The sequence below is a fragment of the Canis lupus genome, chromosome 8 (genome assembly GCF_011100685.1).
Source record: "Canis lupus familiaris isolate Mischka breed German Shepherd chromosome 8, alternate assembly UU_Cfam_GSD_1.0, whole genome shotgun sequence".
Classification (NCBI taxonomy): domain Eukaryota; kingdom Metazoa; phylum Chordata; class Mammalia; order Carnivora; family Canidae; genus Canis; species Canis lupus.
The window spans coordinates 50,517,044-50,542,787 of NC_049229.1; the positions used below are offsets into that span (position 1 = coordinate 50,517,044).

A 25,744-nucleotide genomic window follows, 5' to 3' on the forward strand; every position below is an offset into this window, starting at 1 on the left:
GATGCAGCAAAAGTGGTCCTAAGAGGGAAGTATATAGCAATACAAACCTTTCTCAAGAAACAAGAAAGGGGGATCCCTGGGTGGCGCAGCAGTTTGGCGCCTGCCTTTGGCCCAGGCCGCGATCCTGGAGACCTGGGATCGAATCCCACATCAGGCTACCGGTGCATGGAGCCTGCTTCTCCCTCTGCCTATGTCTCTGCCTGTCTCTCTCTCTCTCTGTGACTATCATAAATAAATAAAAATTATTAAAAAAAAAAAAAAGAAACAAGAAAGGTCTCAAATATACAAAAATAATCTTACACCTAAAGGAGCTGGAGAAAGAACAGTAAAATAAAGCCTAAACCCAGCAAAAGAAGAGAATTAATAAAGATTAGAGCAGAAATCAATGAAATAGAAACCAAAAGAACAGTAGAATAGATCAATGAAACTAGGAGCTGGTTCTTTGAAAGAATTAATAAGAATAACAAACCCTTGGTCAGACTTATCAAAAAGGAAAGAGAAAGGGCCCAAATAAAATCATGAACAAAAGAGGAACAATCACAACCAACACTGAAGTTTTACAAAAAATTATAAGAACATATTATGAACAACTGTATGCCAAATTTGGCACTGGAATAAATTCTTAGAGATGCATAAATTACCAAAACAGGAAGAAATAAATAGAAAACCTGAACAGACCCATAACCAGAAAGGAAATTGAAGCAATAATCAAAAATCTCCCAACAAACAGGAGTCCAGGGCCAGATGGCTTCCCAGGGGTATTCTACCAAACATTTAAAGAAGAATTACTATCTATTCTTCTGAAATTGCTTCAAAAAATAGAAATGGAAGGAAAATGTGCAAACTCTTTCTAGGAGGCCAGGATTACCTTGATCCCAAAACCAGACAAAGACCTGACCAAAAAAGGAGAATTACAGATCAATATCAGTGATGAATACAGATGCAAAAATTCTAAGATACTAGCCAATAGGACCCAACAGTACATTAGAAGGACTATTCACCATGACCAAGTGGGATTTTTTTCTTGGGTTGCAAGGGTGGTTTAATATCTGCAAATAAATCAATGTGATACACTACATTAGTAAAAGAAAGGACAAGAACCATATGATCCTCAATAGATGCAGAAAAAGCATTTGACAAATTACAGCATCCTTTCTTGATTAAAACTCTTCACAGTGTTAAGGATAGAGGGAACATACCTCAATATCATAAAAGCCATATACAAAAAACCCACAGCAAATATCATTTGCAATGGGGAAAAACTGAGAGCTTTTCCCTTGAGGTCAGGAACATGGCAGGGATGTCTAATATCACCACTGTTGTTCAACATGGTACTAGAAAGTCCTAGCTTCAGCAATCAGATGACAAAAAGAGATAAAAGGCATCTGAATTGGCAAAGAAGAAATCAAACTCTCACTCTTCACAGATGACATGATACTCCATGTGGAAAACCCAAAAGATTCCACCCCAAAATTGCTAGAACTCATACAGCATGCAATTCAGCCAAGTGGTAAGATATAAAATCAATGCACAGAAATCAGTTGCATTTCTATATACAAACAATAAGAGAGAAGAAAGAGAAATTGAGGAGTCAATTCCATTTACAATTGTACCAAAAACCATAAGATACCTAGGAATAAACCTAACAAAGAGCAAAGGGATCTAAACTCAGAAAACCATAGAACACTCATGAAAAAAATTGAGGAAGACACAAAGAAATGGGAAAACATTCCATGCTCATGGATTGGAGTAACAATTATTGTCAAAATATCTATGCTACCTAGAACAATCTATACATTCAATGCAATCCCTATCAAAATACCATCAGCTTTTTTCACAGAACTGGAATAAATAATCCTAAAATTTGTATGGAACCAGAAAAGACCCTGAGTAGCCAAAAGAATGTTGAAAAAGAAAACCAAAGCTGGTGGCATCACAATTCTGGACTTCAAGTTCTATTGCATAAGCGATAATCAGAGACAGTACAGTACTGGCACAAAAATAGACACATAGATCAATGGAACAGAATAGGGAACCCAGAAGTGGGCCTCAATTCCATGGTCAACTAATCTTTAACAATGCAGGAAAGAATATGCAATGGAAAAAAGACAGTCTCTTCAATAAACGGTGTTGGGACAGCCACATGCAGAAGAATGAAATGGACCACTTCTTACACCACACACAAAAATAGACTAAAAATGGATGAAAGATCTATATGTGAGACATGAATCCATCAAAATCCTAGGGGAGAACACAAGCAGCAACTCCTACAACCTTGGCTGCAGCAACATCTCACTAGACACATCTCCAAAGGCGAGGGAAACAAAGGTAAAAATGAACTATTGGGACTTAATCAAGATAGAAAGCTTTTGCACAGCCAAGGAAATAGTCAACAAAACCAAAAGATAAATGACAGAATGGGAAAAGGTATTTGCAAATGACATATCAGATAAAGGGCTAGTATCCAAGATCTATAAAGAACTTATCAAACTCAACACCCAAAGAACAAATAATTCAATCAAGAAATGGGCAGAAGACATTTCTCCAAAGAAGCCATACAATGGCCGACAGACACGTGAAAAAAATGCTCAATATCACTTGGCATCAGGGAAATACAAATCAAAAACACCATGAGATACCAGCTCACACTAGTCCAAATGGCTGAAAATAACGAGTCATGAAATGAAAATGTGGGTGAGAATGCAGAGAAAGGGGAACCCCCTTATACTGTTGGTGGGAATGCAAGCTGGTGCAGCCACTCTGGAAAACACTATGGAGGTTCCTCAAAAATTTGAAAATAGAGCTACCCTACGACCCAGCAATTGCATTACTAGATATTCACCCCAAAGATACAAATGTACTGATCCGAAGTGACAACTCTACTCCAATGTTCATAGAGCAATGTCCACAATAGCTAAACCATGGAAAGCGCTCAGATATCCATTGACAGATGAATGGTAAAGAAGATGTGGTGTATATATATACAATGGAATACTACTCAGCCATCAGAAAAAAATGAAATCTTGCCATTTGCTACAACATGGATGGAACTAGAGGGTATTATGCTAAGTGAAGTAAGTCAATCAGGGAAAGACAATTATCATATGACCTTACTCATATGTGGAATTGAAGAAATAACACAAAAGATCGTAGAGGAAGAGAGGAAAAATAAAACAAGATGAAATCAGAGAGGAAAACAAATTATGAGACTCTTAATCATAAGAAACAAACTGAGGGTCACTGGAGGGGAAGGGGGTGAGGGGATGGGTTAACTGGGTGATGGGCATTAAGGAGAGCACTTGATCTAAAGAGCACTGGGTGTTATATAAGACTGATGAATCACTGACCTCTACCTCTGAAACCAATAATACATTATATGTTAATTGAATTTGAATAAAAAACTTTTAAATAAAAAATTTTAAATGGGAACAGCTTTAAATAAGATAGTTCCAGAATAATCATGTATAACTGAAATAAGCATGAAACGAGCCATAATTCACTTAAGATTGTTGACCCCACTTTTTTTTTTTTTATCCAAAATGTTAGGAAAATCGAGCTGTATCATTTTTCAGTTACACATTGCTACAGGAAAACAAGCTGCAGTATGTACTGTCGAATAATAACATAACTTCTCGAATTTAGCTTTTAGAAGAAAGATCATTTATATTAACATGGCTTTCCTGGGGAAGCAGCTTAAGTGTGTCAGGTTATATAGTTTAATTTGGTTGCTTCCAAAAGCCAGACATACCCAAATATACTGATGGATAAGACCTCTTGCTTTATTTTATATTTCAAAGAACCATTAGTATGGTTTTCTAATTCCTTAATGCCCAAACATGTGGCAAACCCAGTGCAGTTACATGATTCCCAAAGTCAACTGTGATAATCTGGCTACAAGCATTGTGGAGGGGAAAAAAAAAATCCAAGTTTCTGAGGTCTCTTCTCTTATTTTGAGGAAGAGCTTGTGGAAACCCCAGGCTGCTGCTCTTTGGTAAAGGAGATACCAAACAAATCACAGTATAGATAGGTAAGGTGGTCCCGGAAAGCAGTACTGGTTGAGAAATGCTGAGTAAAGGAAGTTTCCTTGAGTTGCACAGCAGTCAAATCAAACCAGGGGAAAGGCCTGGAGTGAAAACAAAAAAAAAAATACTGTTACTTTTTTATATCTGTTTAACACATCTGATTTGGCTGTTAAACATTTAAAGAAAGTTTTCTGACAATTGGAAACACGGTTCTTTATTTTCTATTATCAAATTAATTAAAATTCGTAAACATTCAGCTACAACTATTCACTATGTAGATTTAATTGTACTTATGCATTTTGTACATATGTACATTTTTAAAAAATATTTTATTTATTTATTCATGACAGACAGAGAGGCAGAGATACAGGCAGAGTGAGAGAAGCAGGCTCCATGCAGGGAGCCTGAGGTGGGACTCGATCCCAGGTCTCCAGGATCACACTCCGGCAGAAGGCGGCGCCAAACCGCTGGGCCACCAGGGCTGCCCATATGTACATTTTCTAAGTACATTTGGGATGGAATTCATAATTAAAGAATGATTATAATAATGACATTGACATCCTTTTCAGTATATTTCCTTTGAATTTAGAAATAGAATATATAAGGGGTGCCTGGGTGGCTCAGTGGGTTAAGCATTAGACTCTTGATTTCAACTCAGATCATGATCTCAGGGTCATGAGATTGAAACCTGCATTGGCTTCGTGCTGGGTGTGGAACCTGCTTAAGATTCTCTCTCTCCTTCTCTCTCTGCCCCTTCCCCCCCTCATATGTGGGTGTGCGTGTCTGTGTGTCTGTGTGTATACACATGCATATGCTCATTCTCTCTTAAAAAAAAAAAGAAAGAGAAAAAAGAAATAGAATCCATAAGATAATGGACATTAGGAATAGAAAAGATCAGGGGCACCCAGTGGCTCACTTGGTTAAGCATCTGCCTTCAGCTCAGATCATGCTCCCTCGGTCCTTGGGCTTCCTGCTCAGCAGGGAATCATCTTCTTTGTCTCTTGTTCTCTCTCTCTCACCCAAATAAATAAATAAAACCTTTTTAAAAATTTAAAAGAACGGTAAAGATCTGGGTGGTATGGTCAGTTAAGCATCTGACTCTTGGTTTCCACTCAGGTTGTGATCTCAGGGTCATGAGATCAAGCCCTGCATTGGGCTCCATGCTCAGTGCAGAGTCTGCTTGAGAATCTCCATGCTCAGTGCAGAGTCTGCTTGAGAATCTCTCTCCCTTTCCCTCTGCCCCTTACCACCCTACTTCCTCACTAAAGTAAGTAAATAAATATTTTTTTAAATAAATAAATCTTTAAAAAATAGAAAAGATCTCATTTATTTTAAGATATCCTCTTCAGGGGTGCCTGGTGGCTTCTTCCTTTCCCTCTGCCCTTTCCCCTGCCTCTTGCTCATGTTCTCTCTCTCTCTCTCTCTCAAATAAATAAATAAAATATAAAAAAGAAAAATAAAGATAACCTCTTCAATTGTATAACAAAAGTAGAAGATAATATGCAAATAAAACAGAGCAACATTAAGTATTACTTTAGAGCAGAATTTAAGTTAAAAAGTATTAAGATATAGGATTGTTACAGCATTAAAAGATCAGAGTAAAGGCAAGGATACCTATACTCACCCTTCTTATTTAACATAGTACTAGAAGTTGTAGACAATGCAATAAGGTAAGAAAAGGAAAAAAAAAGCATACAGACTGAAAAGACAAAATGAATCTGTCCCTACTTACAGGTAACATGATTGTTTATGTAGAAAATTCCAAAGAATCTATTTTTAAAAAGTCCCAGAACTAATAAATGAGTTCAGCAAAGTCACGGGAAACAAACAATACAAAAACCTATTATATATATAATATATATATTATTTATATATATATATGTAATGAACTCTTGGGCATCAAAATTAAAAATGCAATTCCATTCACATACACACAAAAGTAATACTTAGATGTAAATCTAACAAAACACGTATAAGAGTTGCATATGGGGGTGCCTGGGTGGCACAGTTTGTTAAATAGCCAACTCTTGGTTTTGGCTTAGATCATGGCGTCAGGGTTGTGAGACTGAGCTCTGCAACCAGCTACAGGCTCAAGTGGAGTGTGCTTGAGATTCTTTTTCCCTCTCCCTCTGCCCTTCCTGTTCATGCTCATGCTCATGCTCTGTCTCTCTCAAATAAAGAAATCTTTCTTTAAAAAAAAAAAGGTTTTATTTATTTGTCTGAGACAGAAAAGTGAATTAGGGAGAGAGGGAGCATGAGCAGTGGTGGGGCAGAGGGAGAAAAAGACTTCCTGCTGAGCAAGGAGCCCAGTGTAGGGCTTCGATCCCAGGACCCTGAGATCATAACCTGAGCTGAAGGTAGATGCTTAACTGACTAAGCCACCCATGCAGCCCAATAAGTAAGTCTTTTTTTTTTTAATTTTTATTTATTTATGATAGTCATACAGAGAGAGAGAGAGGCAGAGACATAGGCAGAGGGAGAAGCAGGCTCCATGCACCGGGAGCCCAACGTGGGATTCGATCCCGGGTCTCCAGGATCGCGCCCTGGGCCAAAGGCAGGCGCCAAACCGCTGCGCCACCCAGGGATCCCCCAATAAGTAAGTCTTTAAAAAAAAGAATAAAGGGATCCCTGGGTGGCGCAGCGGTTTGGCGCCTGCCTTTGGCCCAGGGCGCGATCCTGGAGACCCGGGATCGAATCCCACGTTGGGCTCCCCGTGCATGGAGCCTGCTTCTCCCTCTGCCTATGTCTCTGCCTCTCTCTATGTGTGTGTGTGTGACTATCATAAAAAAAATAATAATAAAATAAAATAAAAATTTAAAAAAAAGAAGAAAAAATACATACTGAAAACTACAAAATGCTGATGAACTAAAGAATATCTAAATAAATGGAGAAATACTGTGTTCGTGGATGGGAAAACTCAACATAATAAAGATGTCAATTCTAAAAAAATTAAAAAAAAATAAAGATGTCAATTGCCCACAAATTGATCTACAGATGTAATGGTAAAACAAAAATTAGTGACACACCAAATGCTGGTGAGGATACAGAAAAATTGGATCATACATTTCTAGTGATAATGTAAAATGGTACAATCATGCTGAAAAAGTTTGGCAGTGTCTTTTTTTAAAGATCTTATTTATTCATGAGAGAGAGAGAGAGAGAGGGAGAGAGGCAGAGACACAGGCAGAGGGAGAAGCAGGCTCCATCCAGGGAGCCTGACATGGGACTCGATCCCCGGTCTCCAGGATCATGCCCTGGGCTGAAGGCAGCACTAAACCATTCTGCTACCTGGGCTGCCCTGGCAGTGTCTTAAAAAACAAACAAAAGGGGGGAGGAGCAAGATGGCGGAGGAGTAGGGTCTCCAAATCACCTGTCTCCACCAAACTACCTAGAAAACCTTCAAATTATCCTGAAAATCTATGAATTCGGCCTGAGATTCAAAGAGAGACCAGCTGGAATGCTACAGTGAGAAGAGTTCGCGCATCTATCAAGGTAGGAAGACGGGGAAAAAGAAATAAAGGAACAAAGGCCTCCAAGGGGGAGGGGCCCCGCGAGGAGCCGGGCTGAGGCCGGGGCGAGTGTCCCCAGGACAGGAGAGCCCCGTCCCGGAGGAGCAGGAGCTGCACCGACCTTCCCGGGGGAAAGGGGCTCGCGGGGAGTTGGAGCAGGACCCAGGAGGGCGGGGATGCCCTCGGGCTCCCTGGGACAGTAACAGCAACTGCGCGCCCAGGAGAGTGCGCCGAGCTCCCTAAGGGCTGCAGCGCGCACGGCGGGACCCGGCGGGACCCGGAGCAGCTGAAGGGGCTCGGGCGGCGGCTCCGCGGAGGGGGCTGCGCGGCCCCGGGAGCAGCTCGGAGGGGCTCGGGCAGAGGAAGAGGCTCCGTGCGGAGGGGGCTGCGCGGCCCCGGGAGCAGCTCGGAGGGGCTCGGGCAGAGGAAGAGGCTCCGTGCGGAGGGGGCTGCGCGGTTCCAGGAGCAGCTCGGAGGGGCTCGGGCGGCAGCTCCGCGGAGGGGGTTGCGCGGCCCGGGAGCGCGAATCCACCAGCGCAGGCTCCGGAGCACAGGGCGCCGGGACACAGCCCAGGATCCCGCCTCCCCCGGGACAGGCAGAGGCCGGGAGGGCCCAGGACAGCAAGGACGCTCCTGCCCCAGCTGAGCAGATCAGCGGCCCCGCCCCGGAGCCTCCAGGCCCTGCAGACGGAGTTCCTGCCGGAGCTGAATCCAGGTTTCCAGAGCTGCCCCGCCACTGGGGCTGTTCCTCCTGCGGCCTCACGGGGTAAACAACCCCCACCGAGCCCTGCACCAGGCAGGGGCACAGCAGCTCCCCCAACTGCTAACACCTGAAAATCAGCACAACAGGCCCCTCCCCCAGAACACCAGCTAGACGGACAACTTCCAGGAGAAGCCAAGGGACTTAAAGAACACAGAATCAGAAGATACTCCCCGGTGGTTCTTTTTTTGGTTGTTTGTTTTTGTTTTTGTTTTTGTTTTGTTTTGCTTTTTGATTTGTTTCCTTCCCCCACCCCCTTTTTTTCTCCTTTCTTTTTCTTTCTCTTTTTCTTCTTTTTTTTTTTTTTTTCTTTTTTCGTTTTTTTTTTTCTTTTTCTTCCCTTTTTTTTTCTCTTTCTCTTTTCTTTCCTTCTTTCTCTCCTCTCTTTTTCTCTTTTTCCCAATACAACTTGCTTTTGGCCACTCTGCACTGAGCAAAATGACTAGAAGGAAAACCTCACCTCAAAAGAAAGAATCAGAAACAGTCCTCTCTCCCACAGAGTTACAAAATCTGGATTACAATTCAATGTCAGAAAGCCAATTCAGAAGCACTATTATACAGCTACTGGTGGCTCTAGAAAAAAGTATAAAGGACTCAAGAGACTTCATGACTGCAGAATTTAGAGCTAATCAGGCAGAAATTAAAAACCAATTGAATGAGATGCAATCCAAACTAGAAGTCCTAACGACGAGGGTTAACGAGGTGGAAGAACGAGTGAGTGACCTAGAAGACAAGTTGACAGCAAAGAGGAAAACTGAGGAAAAAAGAGACAAACAATTAAAAGACCATGAAGATAGATTAAGGGAAATAAACGACAGCCTGAGGAAGAAAAACCTACGTTTAATTGGGGTTCCCGAGGGCGCCGAAAGGGACAGAGGGCCAGAATATGTATTTGAACAAATTCTAGCTGAAAACTTTCCTAATCTGGGAAGGGAAACAGGCATTCAGATCCAGGAAATAGAGAGATCCCCCCCTAAAATCAATAAAAACCGTTCAACACCTCGACATTTAATTGTGAAGCTTGCAAATTCCAAAGATAAGGAGAAGATCCTTAAAGCAGCAAGAGACAAGAAATCCCTGACTTTTATGGGGAGGAGTATTAGGGTAACAGCAGACCTCTCCACAGAGACCTGGCAGGCCAGAAAGGGCTGGCAGGATATATTCAGGGTCCTAAATGAAAAGAACATGCAACCAAGAATACTTTATCCAGCAAGGCTCTCATTCAAAATGGAAGGAGAGATAAAGAGCTTCCAAGACAGGCAGCAACTAAAAGAATATGTGACCTCCAAACCAGCTCTGCAAGAAATCTTAAGGGGGACTCTTAAAATTCCCCTTTAAGAAGAAGTTCAGTGGAACAGTCCACAAAAACAAAGACTGAATAGATATCATGATGACACTAAACTCATATCTCTCAATAGTAACTCTGAATGTGAACGGGCTTAATGACCCCATCAAAAGGCGCAGGGTTTCAGACTGGATAAAAAAGCAGGACCCATCTATTTGCTGTCTACAAGAGACTCATTTTAGACAGAAGGACACCTACAGCCTGAAAATAAAAGGTTGGAGAACCATTTACCATTCGAATGGTCCTCAAAAGAAAGCAGGGGTAGCCATCCTTATATCAGATAAACTAAAATTTACCCCAAAGACTGTAGTGAGAGATGAAGAGGGACACTATATCATACTTAAAGGATCTATTCAACAAGAGGACTTAACAATCCTCAATATATATGCTCCGAATGTGGGAGCTGCCAAATATATAAATCAATTATTAACCAAAGTGAAGAAATACTTAGATAATAATACACTTATACTTGGTGACTTCAATCTAGCTCTTTCTATACTTGATAGGTCTTCTAAGCAAAACATCTCCAAAGAAACGAGAGCTTTAAATGATACACTGGACCAGATGGATTTCACAGATATCTACAGAACTTTACATCCAAACTCAACTGAATACACATTCTTCTCAAGCGCACATGGAACTTTCTCCAGAATAGACCACATATTGGGTCACAAATCGGGTCTGAACCGATACCAAAAGATTGGGATTGTCCCCTGCATATTCTCGGACCATAATGCCTTGAAATTAGAACTAAATCACAACAAGAAGTTTGGAAGGACCTCAAACACATGGAGGTTAAGGACCATCCTGCTAAAAGATAAAAGGGTCAACCAGGAAATTAAGGAAGAATTAAAAAGATTCATGGAAACTAATGAGAATGAAGATACAACCGTTCAAAATCTTTGGGATGCAGCAAAAGCAGTCCTAAGGGGGAAATACATCGCAATACAAGCATCCATTCAAAAACTGGAAAGAACTCAAATACAAAAGCTAACCTTACACATAAAGGAGCTAGAGAAAAAACAGCAAATAGATCCTACACCCAAGAGAAGAAGGGAGCTAATAAAGATTCGAGCAGAACTCAACGAAATCGAGACCAGAAGAACTGTGGAACAGATCAACAGAACCAGGAGTTGGTTCTTTGAAAGAATTAATAAGATAGATAAACCATTAGCCAGCCTTATTAAAAAGAAGAGAGAGAAGACTCAAATTAATAAAATCATGAATGAGAAAGGAGAGATCACTACCAACACCAAGGAAATACAAACGATTTTAAAAACATATTATGAACAGCTATACGCCAATAAATTAGGCAATCTAGAAGAAATGGACGCATTCCTGGAAAGCCACAAACTACCAAAACTGGAACAGGAAGAAATAGAAAACCTGAACAGGCCAATAACCAGGGAGGAAATTGAAGCAGTCATCAAAAACCTCCCAAGACACAAGAGTCCAGGGCCAGATGGCTTCCCAGGAGAATTTTATCAAACGTTTAAAGAAGAAATCATACCTATTCTCCTAAAGCTGTTTGGAAAGATAGAAAGAGATGGAGTACTTCCAAATTCGTTCTATGAAGCCAGCATCACCTTAATTCCAAAGCCAGACAAAGACCCCGCCAAAAAGGAGAATTACAGACCAATATCCCTGATGAACATGGATGCAAAAATTCTCAACAAGATACTGGCCAATAGGATCCAACAGTACATTAAGAAAATTATTCACCATGACCAAGTAGGATTTATCCCTGGGACACAAGGCTGGTTCAACACCCGTAAAACAATCAATGTGATTCATCATATCAGCAAGAGAAAAACCAAGAACCATATGATCCTCTCATTGGATGCAGAGAAAGCATTTGACAAAATACAGCATCCATTCCTGATCAAAACTCTTCAGAGTGTAGGGATAGAGGGAACATCCCTCGACATCTTAAAAGCCATCTATGAAAAGCCCACAGCAAATATCATTCTCAATGGGGAAGCACTGGGAGCCTTTCCCCTAAGATCAGGAACAAGACAGGGATGTCCACTCTCACCACTGCTATTCAACATAGTACTGGAAGTCCTAGCCTCAGCAATCAGACAACAAAAAGACATTAAAGGCATTCAAATTGGCAAAGAAGAAGTCAAACTCTCCCTCTTCGCCGATGACATGATACTCTACATAGAAAACCCAAAAGTCTCCACCCCAAGATTGCTAGAACTCATACAGCAATTCGGTAGCGTGGCAGGATACAAGATCAATGCCCAGAAGTCAGTGGCATTTCTATACACTAACAATGAGACTGAAGAAAGAGAAATTAAGGAGTCAATCCCATTTACAATTGCACCCAAAAGCATAAGATACCTAGGAATAAACCTCACCAAAGATGTAAAGGATCTATACCCTCAAAACTATAGAACACTTCTGAAAGAAATTGAGGAAGACACAAAGAGATGGAAAAATATTCCATGCTCATGGATTGGCAGAATTAATATTGTGAAAATGTCAATGTTACCCAGGGCAATATACACGTTTAATGCAATCCCTATCAAAATACCATGGACTTTCTTCAGAGAGTTAGAACAAATTATTTTAAGATTTGTGTGGAATCAGAAAAGACCCCGAATAGCCAGGGGAATTTTAAAAAAGGAAACCATATCTGGGGGCATCACAATGCCAGATTTCAGGTTGTACTACAAAGCTGTGGTCATCAAGACAGTGTGGTACTGGCACAAAAACAGACGCATAGATCAGTGGAACAGAATAGAGAATCCAGAAGTGGACCCTGAACTTTATGGGCAACTAATATTCGATAAAGGAGGAAAGACTATCCATTGGAAGAAAGACAGTCTCTTCAATAAATGGTGCTGGGAAAATTGGACATCCACATGCAGAAGAATGAAACTAGACCACTCTCTTTCACCATACACAAAGATAAACTCAAAATGGATGAAAGATCTAAATGTGAGACAAGATTCCATCAAAATCCTAGAGAAGAACACAGGCAACACCCTTTTTGAACTCGGCCATAGTAACTTCTTGCAAGATACATCCACGAAGGCAAAAGAAACAAAAGCAAAAATGAACTATTGGGACTTCATCAAGATAAGAAGCTTTTGCACAGCAAAGGATACAGTCAACAAAACTCAAAGACAACCTACAGAATGGGAGAAGATATTTGCAAATGACATATCAGATAAAGGGCTAGTTTCCAAGATCTATAAAGAACTTATTAAACTCAACACCAAAGAAACAAACAATCCAATCATGAAATGGGCAAAAGACATGAACAGAAATCTCACAGAAGAAGACATAGACATGGCCAACATGCACATGAGAAAATGCTCTGCATCACTTGCCATCAGGGAAATACAAATCAAAACCACAATGAGATACCACCTCACACCAGTGAGAATGGGAAAAATTAACAAGGCAGGAAACAACAAATGTTGGAGAGGATGTGGAGAAAAGGGAACCCTCTTACACTGTTGGTGGGAATGTGAACTGGTGCAGCCACTGTGGAAAACTGTGTGGAGGTTCCTCAAACAGTTAAAAATATATCTGCCCTACGACCCAGCAATTGCACTGTTGGGGATTTACCCCAAAGATACAAATGCAATGAAACGCTGGGACACCTGCACCCCGATGTTTCTAGCAGCAATGGCCACGATAGCCAAACTGTGGAAGGAGCCTCGGTGTCCAACGAAAGATGAATGGATAAAGAAGATGTGGTTTATGTATACAATGGAATATTACTCAGCTATTAGAAATGACAAATACCCACCATTTGCTTCAACGTGGATGGAACTGGAGGGTATTATGCTGAGTGAAGTAAGTCAGTCGGAGAAGGACAAACATTATATGTTCTCATTCATTTGGGGAATATAAATAATAGTGAAAGGGAAAATAAGGGAAGGGAGAAGAAATGTGTGGGAAATATCAGAAAGGGAGACAGAACATAAAGACTGCTAACTCTGGGAAACGAACTAGGGGTGGTAGAAGGGGAGGAGGGCGGGGGGTGGGAGTGAATGGGTGACGGGCACTGGGTGTTATTCTGTATGTTAGTAAATTGAACACCAATAAAAAATAAAAAATAAAAAATAAAAAAAAAAATAAAAAAAAAAAAAAACAAACAAAAGCAAAAACCAAAACAAAACAAAAAGCATGCAACTACGAAATGACCTAGGAATTGCAACCATGAGCATTTATCCCAGAGAAATGAAAATTTATCTTCCAAAAAGACCTGTGCATGAATGATTATAGCAACTTTATTCATAATAGCCAAAAACTGAACAAAAACAAAAACAAAACAAAACAGCCAAAACTTGGAAACCACTCAGGAGTCCTTCAACAGATGAATGATTAAAGTATGGTACATCCATGCTAGGAATACTACTCAGCAATACGAAGAAATAAACTATTAATATACATAGAAACTTGGAGAAATCTCCAGAGAATTATGCTGAATGAAAAAGGACAATCCCAAAAGGTCACATACTCTATGATTCCATTCATATAACATTCTAGAAATGACAAAATATGGAAATAGAAAACAGAATAACAACTGTGAAGTTGAGGAGGAGATGGTCACTCAAATGAAAGATCACTCAGTGGTAGACCTGTTCTAGATCTTGACTATATCAGAACTGCCTATCACTCTAACAAATCATCTGATGAAAAAGAATGTAGAGCAGCACTTTTCCAACCTTGATGTGGTTATCACTTGGGATCTTGGAAAAATGCAGATTCTGATTCCATATAACTGGAGTGGGGCTGCAGATTCTGTGTTTCTAAACAAATTCCCAGATGATGGCACAGATCCCAACTAGTCTGAGTAGCAAGGATATAGTGGATTTGAATAACACAGGAACTTTGTGCCCAACAATGTCATTTTCATTTTGAAGATCACATAGCACATAGCTATTTGAATAGCACATAGCTAAAGAGGCTAGATGAGAATTCTTAGCTCTTACTATTTTTATAGTAATAGTGTGATTGAAATTAAATGAGCCATAAATATTCAAAAGCTAAGAAATAGAGCCACAAAATAATTCAAAAGAAAGGAGGAAGGAACTGATTAGTAAAGATAAAAGTGGAAATGCTTAAATTAAAAAATTGACCAGTCAGAATGACTGGGTGTCTCTGTGGTTGAATGTCTGCCTTTGGCTCAGGTCATGATCCCGGGGTCCTGGGATCAAGTTCTGTATCAGGCTCCCCACAGGGAGGGAGGGAGTCTGCTTCTCCCTCTGCCTATGTCTCTGCCCCTCTCTCTGTGTCTCTCATGAATAAATAAATAAATAAAATAAAATAAAAAATCTTCAAGAAATCTCTAATTTCTATGTTCTGTTCCAGAACATAAAGGCTTCCTAATTCTATAAGTTTAACACAATATTAATACCAAATTTGAAAACTACAGACCAATTTTATTTTTTGAGTATAGATGTAAATGTCTTAAATAAAATATAACCAAAACAGATCTGGAAGTATATTATTAAGTAGAGTTTATTTTAAGAATTCAATGAAAGCTTAATATTAGGAAATCTATTTATGTTGTTTACAATGTTAATTAAAGGAAGGGAGAGATATGAAACCAAGTCTACACATACATTTTGGTTAATGTAACTTTTTTTTAAAGACTTATTTATTGATCTGAGAAAGAGAGAGCATGAGCAGGGGGAGGGGCAGAGGGACAAGCAGACTCACCACTGAGCAGGGAGCCCAACACTGGGGCTCCATCCCAGGATCCCAAGATCATGACCTGAGCTGCAGGCAAATGCTTAACCAACTGAGCCACTCACACACTCAGTTAATGTGACTTTTAAGTCCTTTTTTTTTTTAATCTGTAAGTTCCCCTTCCTCTTTTTTTTTTTCTCTTGCAGTTCACTTGCTGAAGAAATTGGGTTGTTTATCCTCTAAAAATTCCCATATTCTGGATTTTGCTAATTATATCTCATGGTCATTTAACACTTTTCCTATCTCTTGAATTTATGTCTATAGTTTTGCTTAAATTCAGGTTTGCCTTTTTTTTTAAATAAGACTATTACATATGTGTCTATTTTTTAAAAATCTATGTCTATTTTTTAAAATTTTTATTTATTTATGATAGTCACACAGAGAGAGAGAGAGGCAGAGACACAGGCAGAGGGAGAAGCAGGCTCCATGCACCAGGAGCCCAACATGGGATTCGATCCCGGGTCTCCAGGATCACGCCCTGGGCCAAAGGCAGGCGCCAAACCGCTGCACCACCCAGGGGTCCCTATGTCTATTTTTATTCAGAAACATAATGTCTCTCCCTCTGCAGTGTTAAGTCTGATTAATGGATTTCATCTGATCTATTGATTATAGAGTTCCCCTATCAACTTTTCACCTAATGTTGCCTAGATTCATTATTTCATTAGAGATTACAAAATGATATTCTATCACTCCTTCATTTTCAATTTGATAGACAATGCCAGAAGCCAAGAACAAACATCCTACTCCTCAGTGATTTAACATTTAAAAAACAAAACAGCCTGTTTTCAAGTTCATATGTCACAGCAAATATTACTAGCAGTTACCTCTGGAGAATGGGATTTTAGGGAGGTGCTTTCACTTTGTTTGGTACATTTTAGTTGATATCTTATTTACTACAAATACGTTACTTTCTAATTTTTAAGGTCATTTTTTAAAAATTCACATGAAAAGGACCCTTGGGTGACTCAGTCAGTTAAGCATCAGCCTTCAACTCAGGTCATGATCTCAGAGTCCTGGGGTCGAGCCCCAGAGTCAGGCTCCATGCTCAGTGGGGAGTCTGCTTGTCCCTCTGCCTCTCCCTCTGCCCCTTCCGCTGCTGGTGCTCTGTCTCTCTCTCTCTCAAATCAATAAATAAAATCTTTTTTAAAATTCACATGAAGAATAAAAGTGTAAGAACAAAAGTGTAATAAGGGGGGCAGCTCCGATGGCCCAGCCGTTTAGCACTACCTTCAGCCCGGGATGTGATCCTGGAGACCCAGGATCGAGTCCCACACTGGGCTCCCTGCACGGAGCCTGCTTCTCCCTCTGCCTGTGTCCCTGCCTCTCTCTCTCTCTCTCTCTCTCTCTCTCTGTCATTATTAAACAAATAAAATCTTTCAAAAAAGTGCAGAAAGGATTAAGATTCTGGAAAATAATATGAAGAGGACTTGGTCTACCAGATACCAAAATATGGATACACATTATAGCAATTAATCATAGCATGGGAATAGAAAAATAGGTCTACAGTTCAGAATACCGTCCAAAAATATATCCACAAATATCTTATAGTTTAGCAAATGATAAAAATCATATTTCACATTGATAGAAAGAAGAATGGCTACTCTATAAATAATGTTAGGACAATTGGCTTTCCAAAATGAGTAGAAGATAAAATCCCAAACTGATTAAAGATTTAAATATTTAAAGAAATAAAATACGAGAAGAAAATATAGAATATTTTAGGATGAAGAAGTTCTTAATAACTATGACTTGAAACTCTAAAGTCATAAAGAAAAGATTTGATAATTTTGACTACAAAAATTGGAATCCCTGAACAGCAAATGTTACCAAAAAGAAAAAGAAAGAAAAAACAAAAAACAATAAAACAAAACAAAAGAAAACAAAAAACAAAAAGAAAAATGAAAACTGTTTCTAATATACATAACATATTCCTACTAAAAATCTTTCATAAAACAATAAATAAGAGCAAACAATCCAAAAGGAAAATAGGTGAAGAATAAAATGAGAACACAAGAAAAACAAGTTGAAAGCTGGAAAAAATATGGACAAATGATCACACTGAGCTGAATCTGAAGTCAGCAACAGGAAAAACCAAGACACTATCCATTTACATCATAGAACCCACAAAAGACTCAGGAAGTACATCAAGAAGTAGAAACGAAATGGGGCTAAAAGTAGGACGATGGGTTGAAATTTTTAAAAAAGGAGAGAAACCTTCACAGCATCCTATCCAATGGTGTACAGTCCTCCCCAACAGAAGATTTATTCTCTGGAAGGGTCAATGAGAGCATCTCTGAACAGGGGGACAAAAAAAGGATTTGCCGAAAAAAGGGGAAATAAAGTAAAAAAAAATCTAGTGATAAGACCACCCTTCTTCTTACATACATATACAGGTTTCTTCCCCAAGTTAGGCCCCAAATTTAGAGATACCAAAATTCAAGGTTTCCCAAGGAAACAGCTGATCAAATCACTCTGTAGTAAAGGCCACAGTAGCAAACACAGTTTCCAAAAGAGGGTATAGCTCAGGGGTACAGCATTTGACTGCAGAGTTTCCAAGCAACTTTCTAGTACCAGGATCTTAAATATGAGCAGTCAAAGTTCTCCATATACTTGTCTAAAAGTCAAATAAAGGATAGAGACCAAAACAAATGATCAGAAAATAGCCTGAAGGAAACAGGTTCCTCACACAAGAAAAAAAAAATTCTCTCATTTACATCCTCAAAGGGATAAGAGATAGTATTGCATAGTGAAATGACAATAGATGCTACATAAAAAAGAAATATTTAGAGACTTTTTAAAAATCACTGAAAATATTCAAAATAGGGGACTCTGGGCAGTTCAGTTGGTTGGTTATCTGACTCTTGTTTTCAGCTTGAATCATAGTTTTGGGGTTGTGGGATTGAACCTTATGTTGGGCATGGAACCTGGTTGGGATTTGCCCCCACCCACCCTCCACCCCCTGCTCTGTGCTCTCTCTCTCTCTCAAAATAAATAAAATCTTTAAATTAAATTAAATTAAATTAAATTAAATTAAGTGTCCAGTGAATTTAGTGGCATGGAAGTTACTGGTAACAAAAGCAATAATTTTTCCCTTTTAGCTTATTAAAGATTAAAAAGATTGATCCTGGGCACCCCGGGTGGCTCAGCGGCTTAGCACCGCCTTCAGCCCAGGGCCTGATCCTGGAGACCGGGGATCGAGTCCCATGTGGGGCTCCCTGCATGGAGCCTGCTTCTCCCTCTACCTGTGTCTCTGCCTCTCTCTCTCTCTGTGACTATCATGAATAAATAAATAAAATCTTTAAAAAAAAAAAAAAAGATCTTATAGTAATCAAGCTATAGAGAAATGGCGCAATGGTGGAAATGTAAATAAGCACCATGTTTTTGATAAGTAATTTGGGAATACCTACCAAACAGAAGATATATATAAACTTTGACCCAGAAATATTCTTCTAGATATTCAGCCAACAGAAATATTGGTACAAGTTTGCAAAGTATGAGAATGCTCAGTTGCAGCCTCTTATTCAGAATTTAGGGCATGGGAAAACCACATTGCCATCAAGAAGAAATAAGAAAGGGATGCCTGGGTGACTCAGTGGTTGAGTGTCTGCCTTTGGCTCAGGACATCATCCTGGGGTCCTGGAATCAAGCCCCGCATCGGGTTCCCCTGTGTGGAGCCTGCTTCTCCCTCTGCCTGTGTCTCTGCCTCTCTCTCTTTGTCTCTCACAAATAAATAAATAAAATCTTTTTAAAAAAAGGAGAAATTAGATAAATTTGATAAAATAATGTATCTAATGGATACCTATGCAGTTGTTCATAAATGAAACAGTTATGATTGTACCGACATAGAATGGTGTCCACAATACAGCAAGTGAAAAATCAGTATACATAGTCCCCATGTTTCTAAAATGTACAGATATGGATATGCATACGTGGTCAAATACCATCACAATATAAATATATGTTTGTAAACGTGTAGATTAAGAGACAAAACATAAAATCCATTGGAGGTAAAGTCTATGAAATGGTGTTTGGGGGGCAAAAGAGGGCTTTTACTTTTCTACTAGTTGCATTTTTGACAAGAATGTAGTATTTTTATGAAATTTTAAAGGTAATATGAAAGGAAAAAAAGGAGGGAAAAAGCACCTGCTAAGACAAGTGTGGTAGAAGTTAGAATAGCCAGCCATCTGATGCCTTACCTTCGCTGAGGCAGGTTCTTGGTATAGACCTGGTCAACAAAATCTTGTAATTGAAATTTGGGGCAAGATGCTTCATCTTTCTCACAGTCTTCAAAGTGCACAGAGAGGAAGAGTTCATTCAGAAGCTGCAGCACTTGTAAGTGGGGCATGTCCTTTGCGGTGCAAATGTTTAGTGCTGCATGAAACACTCCCTCCAACCACTTGATATTGAGGATTATTCCCCCTACATGTTAATGGGAAGGGAAATACCAGTTAGCACCACCAAAAGGTTTGCCTAGAACATAAGACAAACCCTAGACAGTGAACAGCTAAGTGACTTTTTTCCAAGACAGGCTGGTCATATGAACTTGAAGATAAGCAAACACTCCTCTTTGTAAGCCAAGAGCTCTAATCGTGCCCATTATAATAAATCGTGTGTTAACCCTACCACAGGAGGACACGTATGACTACTGTATTACATTAGTACATTGTACATTAGTACATTGACATTGCTAATGGCAAAAGCATCTTTAGAAGTCTCTAGAATGATCATTCTAGCAAGGAGAAGAGACCACGGAAAAATGCAAGATTAGAGCAGGGAAAAGCCATTTGGTGCCAGACATCACATCCTACTTTTTTTTTTTTTTTTTTTAAGATTTTTGTCTATTTATTCATGAGAGAGAGAGAGAGGCAGAGACACAGGCAGAGGGAGAAGCAGGCTCCACACAGGGAGCCCGATGTGGGACTCGATTCTGGGTCCCCAGGATCACACCCTGGGCTGAAGGCAGGCACCTAACCACTGAGCCACCCAGGGATCCCACATCCTACCGTTTAAATCGGCTCTTACCTCTGGCTGTTTCCAGTTCAGTCTTAACCGGTCCAAATACTCTCAGATTTTTCTGCTTTCTCTGTAAGACATCTGCTTTTTGCCACCAAAACTGTTCTCATTCAAACGCTAAATAGCTGAGGGGTGCCTAGGTGGCTCAGTTGGTTGAGCATCTGCCTTTGGCTCAGGTCATGATCCCAGGATCCTAAGATCAAGTTCCATGTCAGGCTTCCTGCTCAGCAGGGAGTCTGCTTCTCCCTCTGCCCTTCCCCCCACTTGTGTGCTCTCTCTCTCAAATAAAATCTTTAAAGACAAAGCAAAACAAAAATAACCTAAATAGCTGAGAACATGTCCAGCTTACACCCCCCCCCCATGCACATACCCAAGACACACACACACACATACACACACGCACACACTGGGATTATAAAACAGCTCCAGGCCGAAAGGAAAGGAACTTTCAAAAGAGTTCCAAAGGGATACCTGGGTGGCTCAGTGGTTGAGCATCTGCCTTTGGCTCAGGTTGTGATCCTGGGGCACTGGGATTGAGTCCCCCATCAGGCTCCCTGCAGGGAGCCTGCTTCTCTCTCTGCCTGTATCTCTGCCTCTCTGTGTGTCTCTCATGAATAGATAACTAAATAAATCTTTTTTTAAAAAAGTGCTAAAAACATGTCAAGCCATTACCAGCAGCACTGTAGGGGCAAGTAGCCTGAAGAATCACAGGATCTTGGAGAGCAGCTGTGATGTCCTTACCAGCCCCCCAGATGTTGACATTTTCAACACACTGATACTGAGGCCGCAAGATATTGGTGTGGTTCAGTAGGAGTTTCAACCTGAAAGGAAAGTCCCCAAGACATGGAGTGCAGAGCCAGGACTCCCATAAACCACTACAGGATCCACCGGATTGGATCACATCCCACCCTGTGGACCTCCTGCCCTGATAGCACCGCCCAGAGGCGAATGTGGGTGGAGGCAGGGCTGAGGGCACTACTTCTTAGCTGCCTTGTTCTGCATCTACCTAACTGACACTTAGTGAATGTTGTCTCTTGCCAGGCACTCTACTGGACAGTAGAGGTACAAAAATAATATTTGACACATGCTGTCAATCACTTTTCACATTGCTGATCTATGGTCTCCCTTTCCCTTGATGCACAAGAGGAATACTGGTCAGCGTCGAGTGGTGGGAAGCAATGCTCCATTGCAGTTCTAAACATTGTCACATTGAAGAGAATGTTCCACCCCACGAGAGCTGTTTATGGAGAAGTGGGGAAGACACGATCAGCAAGGCTGGCTGTCTGTTGCTGATGAAGCTGCTTCCACCTCATTACCGGGAACAACCAAATCCAAGGGGTGGGGAGCTGGGGGATGTGGGGGGGAGGAGCCAGGTATTAGGGGCCAGAGCAGTCCTACCAGCGCTATGCTCACCCTAACAGGATACCTGGCTATCGGGACAGCAGCCACGAAGCTGTACACGATGCAACCTTTCTCTAGGTGGGTTTGAATTTCTAGGCAGATATTGGGCAGCTGAGACGGCAGGCAGCAGAGGAATAGCACGTTGGCCCAGTCCACCAGGTAAGGGTTGTGGTAAAAACACTGGATTCCCAGTTTCTGGAATTCATCTGGGGGGGGTAAAAGAAGAAAGAAAAAGATCACAGGACAAAGGAGTTTGATCTAAACATCAGCTGTGGGAAGAGGATGCCAAGGATTTTTTCTCAAGTCCTGTTTCCACATACATCAAAGATACATCCTCGAATCTTCTAAAAGACATGGGCCATGCCCTAACCCAATTATCAAAGAAACCAGTGCTCTTGCAGCAGCATTTCAGATTATAATTCATCCTTATCTTACTGTGAGACCAAATGCTAGACTTTTTCAGGTATGTGTGTTTGTTTTTTGGAACAAAAAAAATATGGAAGAAGTCTTCCTACTCTATTTACTGAAGGTTTATCACATTCCAGGTAGTGTACAAAGTACTTTGCATATATTTTCTAAGGCAATCCTCACAAGGACCTTCTGAGGCAGAGACTACTATTATTCCTATATTATGGACGAGGAAACTGAAGTTTCAAGATATCATGTAGTTTGAGCTGGTAGGAAAGGCTGAGAGAGTGGAAGAGTATAGGGCAGAGGCTGGGAAGAGTCTGGAAAGATATACTTACAGTTTCCATAAAGTCTATGCAACTTACCATGAACAAGATAGTTTTAAATGTTCAGAGAAATGTGATGACTCATGTATTTCCATTCAGTCACTGGCAATTAATCATTTAGATTTATTCGACATGGATTTCAAAAGTAAAAATGTAAACTCACATAGGGTAGTGTGTTTTAAGGGTTTTTGGAAAACAGGATATTACAGACATTGGAAAAGTGAGTTCTTATTTCAACCACCAAGAGTACATGATATATTTGACACTGATGTTATCTAGGCACTCAAAAACCTGGGAGATGGATGGGACAAAGAGGAAGCTTAGAAAACATGCATGTTCATTCTTTCATGGATTATTCTCAAAAGTGTATAGAATTTGATGCTAAGCATTTTGAATTCTTGCTTCCTTACACAACATGCAGTGATATTCTTTTTTTTTTTTTAAAAGATTTTTTATTTATTTATTCACGAGAGAGAGAGAGAGAGAGAGAGAGAGAGAGAGAGAGAGAGAGAGGCAGAGACACAGGCAGAGGGAGAAGCAGACTCCATGCAGGGAGTCCGATGTGGGACTCGATCCTGGGACTCCAGGATTACACCCTGGGCCGAAGGCGGCGCTAAACTGCTGAGCCACCCGGGCTGCCCTTCAGTGATGTTCTAAAACTATAATTTTATTATTAATAAGCATAGTTCTTTCCAAAAAATATATGCAACTTTTTAAAAAATATTTTATTTATCTGACAGAGAGAGAGAGAGAGAGCACAAGCAGGGGGAGTAGCAGGCAGAGGAAGAGGGACAAGCAGATTCCCCACTAAGCAGGGAGCCTGGGTGTTGATCCCAGAACCCTGGGGTAATGACCTGAGCCAAAGGTAGATGTTTAGGGATCCCTGGGTGGCACAGCGGTTTGGCGCCTGCCTTTGGCCCAGGGCACGATCCTGGAGACCCGGGATCGAATCCCACGTCGGGCTCCCGATGCATGGAGCCTGCTTCTCCCTCTGCCTGTGTCTCTGCCTCTCTCTCTCTCTCTCTCTGTGACTATCATAAATAAAAAAAAAAAAAAAACAAAGGTAGATGTTTAACCAACCAAACTACTCAGGCACCCAGAATATATGCATCTTATTGAAACATATATACCAGTCCTACTGATGAAATCTGAGAAATTTGACTTGTATGATAAGGTTTTTTTAAAGTTTAATATGGAAAGCATGTTTACAAATTAGTAAGAAAAATTCAAGCACTCCAACAGAAAAACTAGAAAAAAAGAACTCAAAAAAATGAAAGGGGGGTGCCTGGGTAGCTCAGTTGGTTAAGTGTCTGCTTTTGGCTCAGGTCATGATCCCAGGGTCCTGGGATTGAGCCCTGCACTGGGCTCCCTGCTCAGCAGGGAGTCTGCTGCTCCGCCTGCTTGTGCTGTCTCTCTGTCAGATAAATAAATAAAATCTTTTTTAAAAATGAAATAATAATAAAGTTATGAAAAAATTTAGATCTTCTAGTGATCAAGGGAAAATATATTAAAACAAGAGAAATTTGGGATCCCTGGGTGGCGCAGCGGTTTAGCGCCTGCCTTTGGCCCAGGGCGCGATCCTGGAGACCCGGGATCGAGTCCCACGTCGGGCTCCCGGTGCATGGAGCCTGCTTCTCCCTCTGCCTGTGTCTCTGCCTCTCTCTCTCTCTCTCTCTGTGTGACTATCATAAATAAATAAAAATTAAAAAAAAAAAACGAGAAATTTAAAAGGCATATTAAATGGTGATTAAGGGACACCTGGTTAAGCATCCAACTCTTGATCTCCAATTGGGTCATGACCTCAAGGTAATGAGACTAAGCCCCCAGATCAGGTCCTGTGCTCAGCAGGGAGTCTGCTTGAGATTATTCCTCTCCCTCTGCCCCTCCCCACACTGCATGTGCTCTCTACCTCTCTCTAAAATAGATCAATCTTTTTAAAAAAACGATTAAAGAAAAAAAAGTGTTCCCCTGAAATAAAAAGAGTATAATGAAATGGATATTCATCCACAATTTTGGTGAAAGTGTACGTCTTTTTGGAAGTTGATTCGAAAAATTAGATCAGAAGTTTCTAAAAAAAAAAAGGAAACTTTTTTTAAAGTTTTCTTTAAAAAAAAACAAAAACAAAAACAAACTGACCATGGTACCCACCCATTCCACTTCCAGGTGCTTACCTAGGAGAAGCTGAAGCATTTGTCCACACTAATATTTGCACACAAATGTTCATCGTAGCTTTCTGTATAATAGCCAAAGCCAGGGAACCACCTGTTTGTCCACCAACAGATGAACTATGGAATACTCATGCAGTTAAATACTCAGAAATATAAACATTTTCATCTCCCTAGAAAGTCTGCTCAGGCCCCTCCTCAGTCAGTCTCCCCAGGAGCAACCACTGTTCTGATTTCTAGTACCGCAGACTAGTAAGTGGAATTATTATAAAACGTTTTTTAAATTTAGTAATTTTTATTTTTTAAAGATTTCATTTAATTATTTATTTATTTAGAGAGCATGAGCAGGGTGAGGGGTAGAGGGAGAGGAAAAGGGAGAGCTTTAAGCAGACTTTGCACGGAACACACAGCCCCATGTGGGGCTCGATCTCACAATCATGAGATCATGACCTGAGCCGAAATCAAGAGTTGGACACTCAACCAACTGAGCCACCCAGGTGCCCCAGTAATTGTTATTTTTAAAAACACAAGGTCAAGTGTTTGCAACTGGTTAATACCCATCAGACTCTAATTGGTCCAGTTAGAAGATATGAACCCTCTTTGGAAAGCTTCTCTATATAAAAGACCCGAAAAGCTATCTTCTCACCAAGGGTGCAGGGAGGAGAGATGAATATAAAACATTTACATGGAGAAGAAAGTTTTCTTTTTTTCTTTTTTTTAGTAAAAAGATAAAGATTTGTTTGATCTGAAGAGAAACTGGAGCATGAGAAAGTTGTTTTAAGGAACATCAAAAACCAAGTTTTCTATGGGTGCCTGCCTGGCTCAGTCCATGGAGCTTGTAGCTCTTGATCTTGGGGTTGTGAGTTTGAGCCTCACATTTGAATGTAGAGATTACTTAAAAGTAAAATCTTAAAAAAAAAAAAAAAAACACACTCAGGGTGCCTGGATGGCTCAGTCCATTGAGCCTCTGACTTTTAATTTTGGCTCAGGTCACGATCTCAGGGTCATGAGATTGAGCCCTACATTGGGCTCCATGCTCAGCAGGGAGTCTGCTTGAGCTTCTCTCTCTCCCCCGCCCTC

General features: G+C 40.5%; 1 protein-coding gene across 4 annotated transcripts in view; it reads right to left on the reverse strand.

The window, feature by feature from the left end:
* Positions 1 to 3,636: 3,636 nt before the first annotated feature.
* The window catches only part of NOXRED1 (NADP dependent oxidoreductase domain containing 1), a 30,951-nt gene continuing 8,843 nt past the window's right edge, over positions 3,637 to 25,744 (reverse strand). For 2 of the 4 annotated variants that reach the window (XM_038545415.1, XM_038545416.1), the window contains 4 exons: positions 21,791 to 21,971; positions 21,037 to 21,185; positions 19,548 to 19,770; positions 3,653 to 4,123 (listed from right to left, as the gene is read on the reverse strand). In XM_038545415.1, the coding sequence (XP_038401343.1) occupies positions 3,946 to 4,123; positions 19,548 to 19,770; positions 21,037 to 21,185; positions 21,791 to 21,971 (731 nt within the window). In that variant the 3' untranslated portion in view covers positions 3,653 to 3,945. Of the gene's footprint in view, positions 4,124 to 19,547; positions 19,771 to 21,036; positions 21,186 to 21,790; positions 21,972 to 25,744 lie in introns of all 4 variants that reach the window. The other 2 variants (XM_038545414.1, XM_038545413.1) reach the window with 2 other exon arrangements.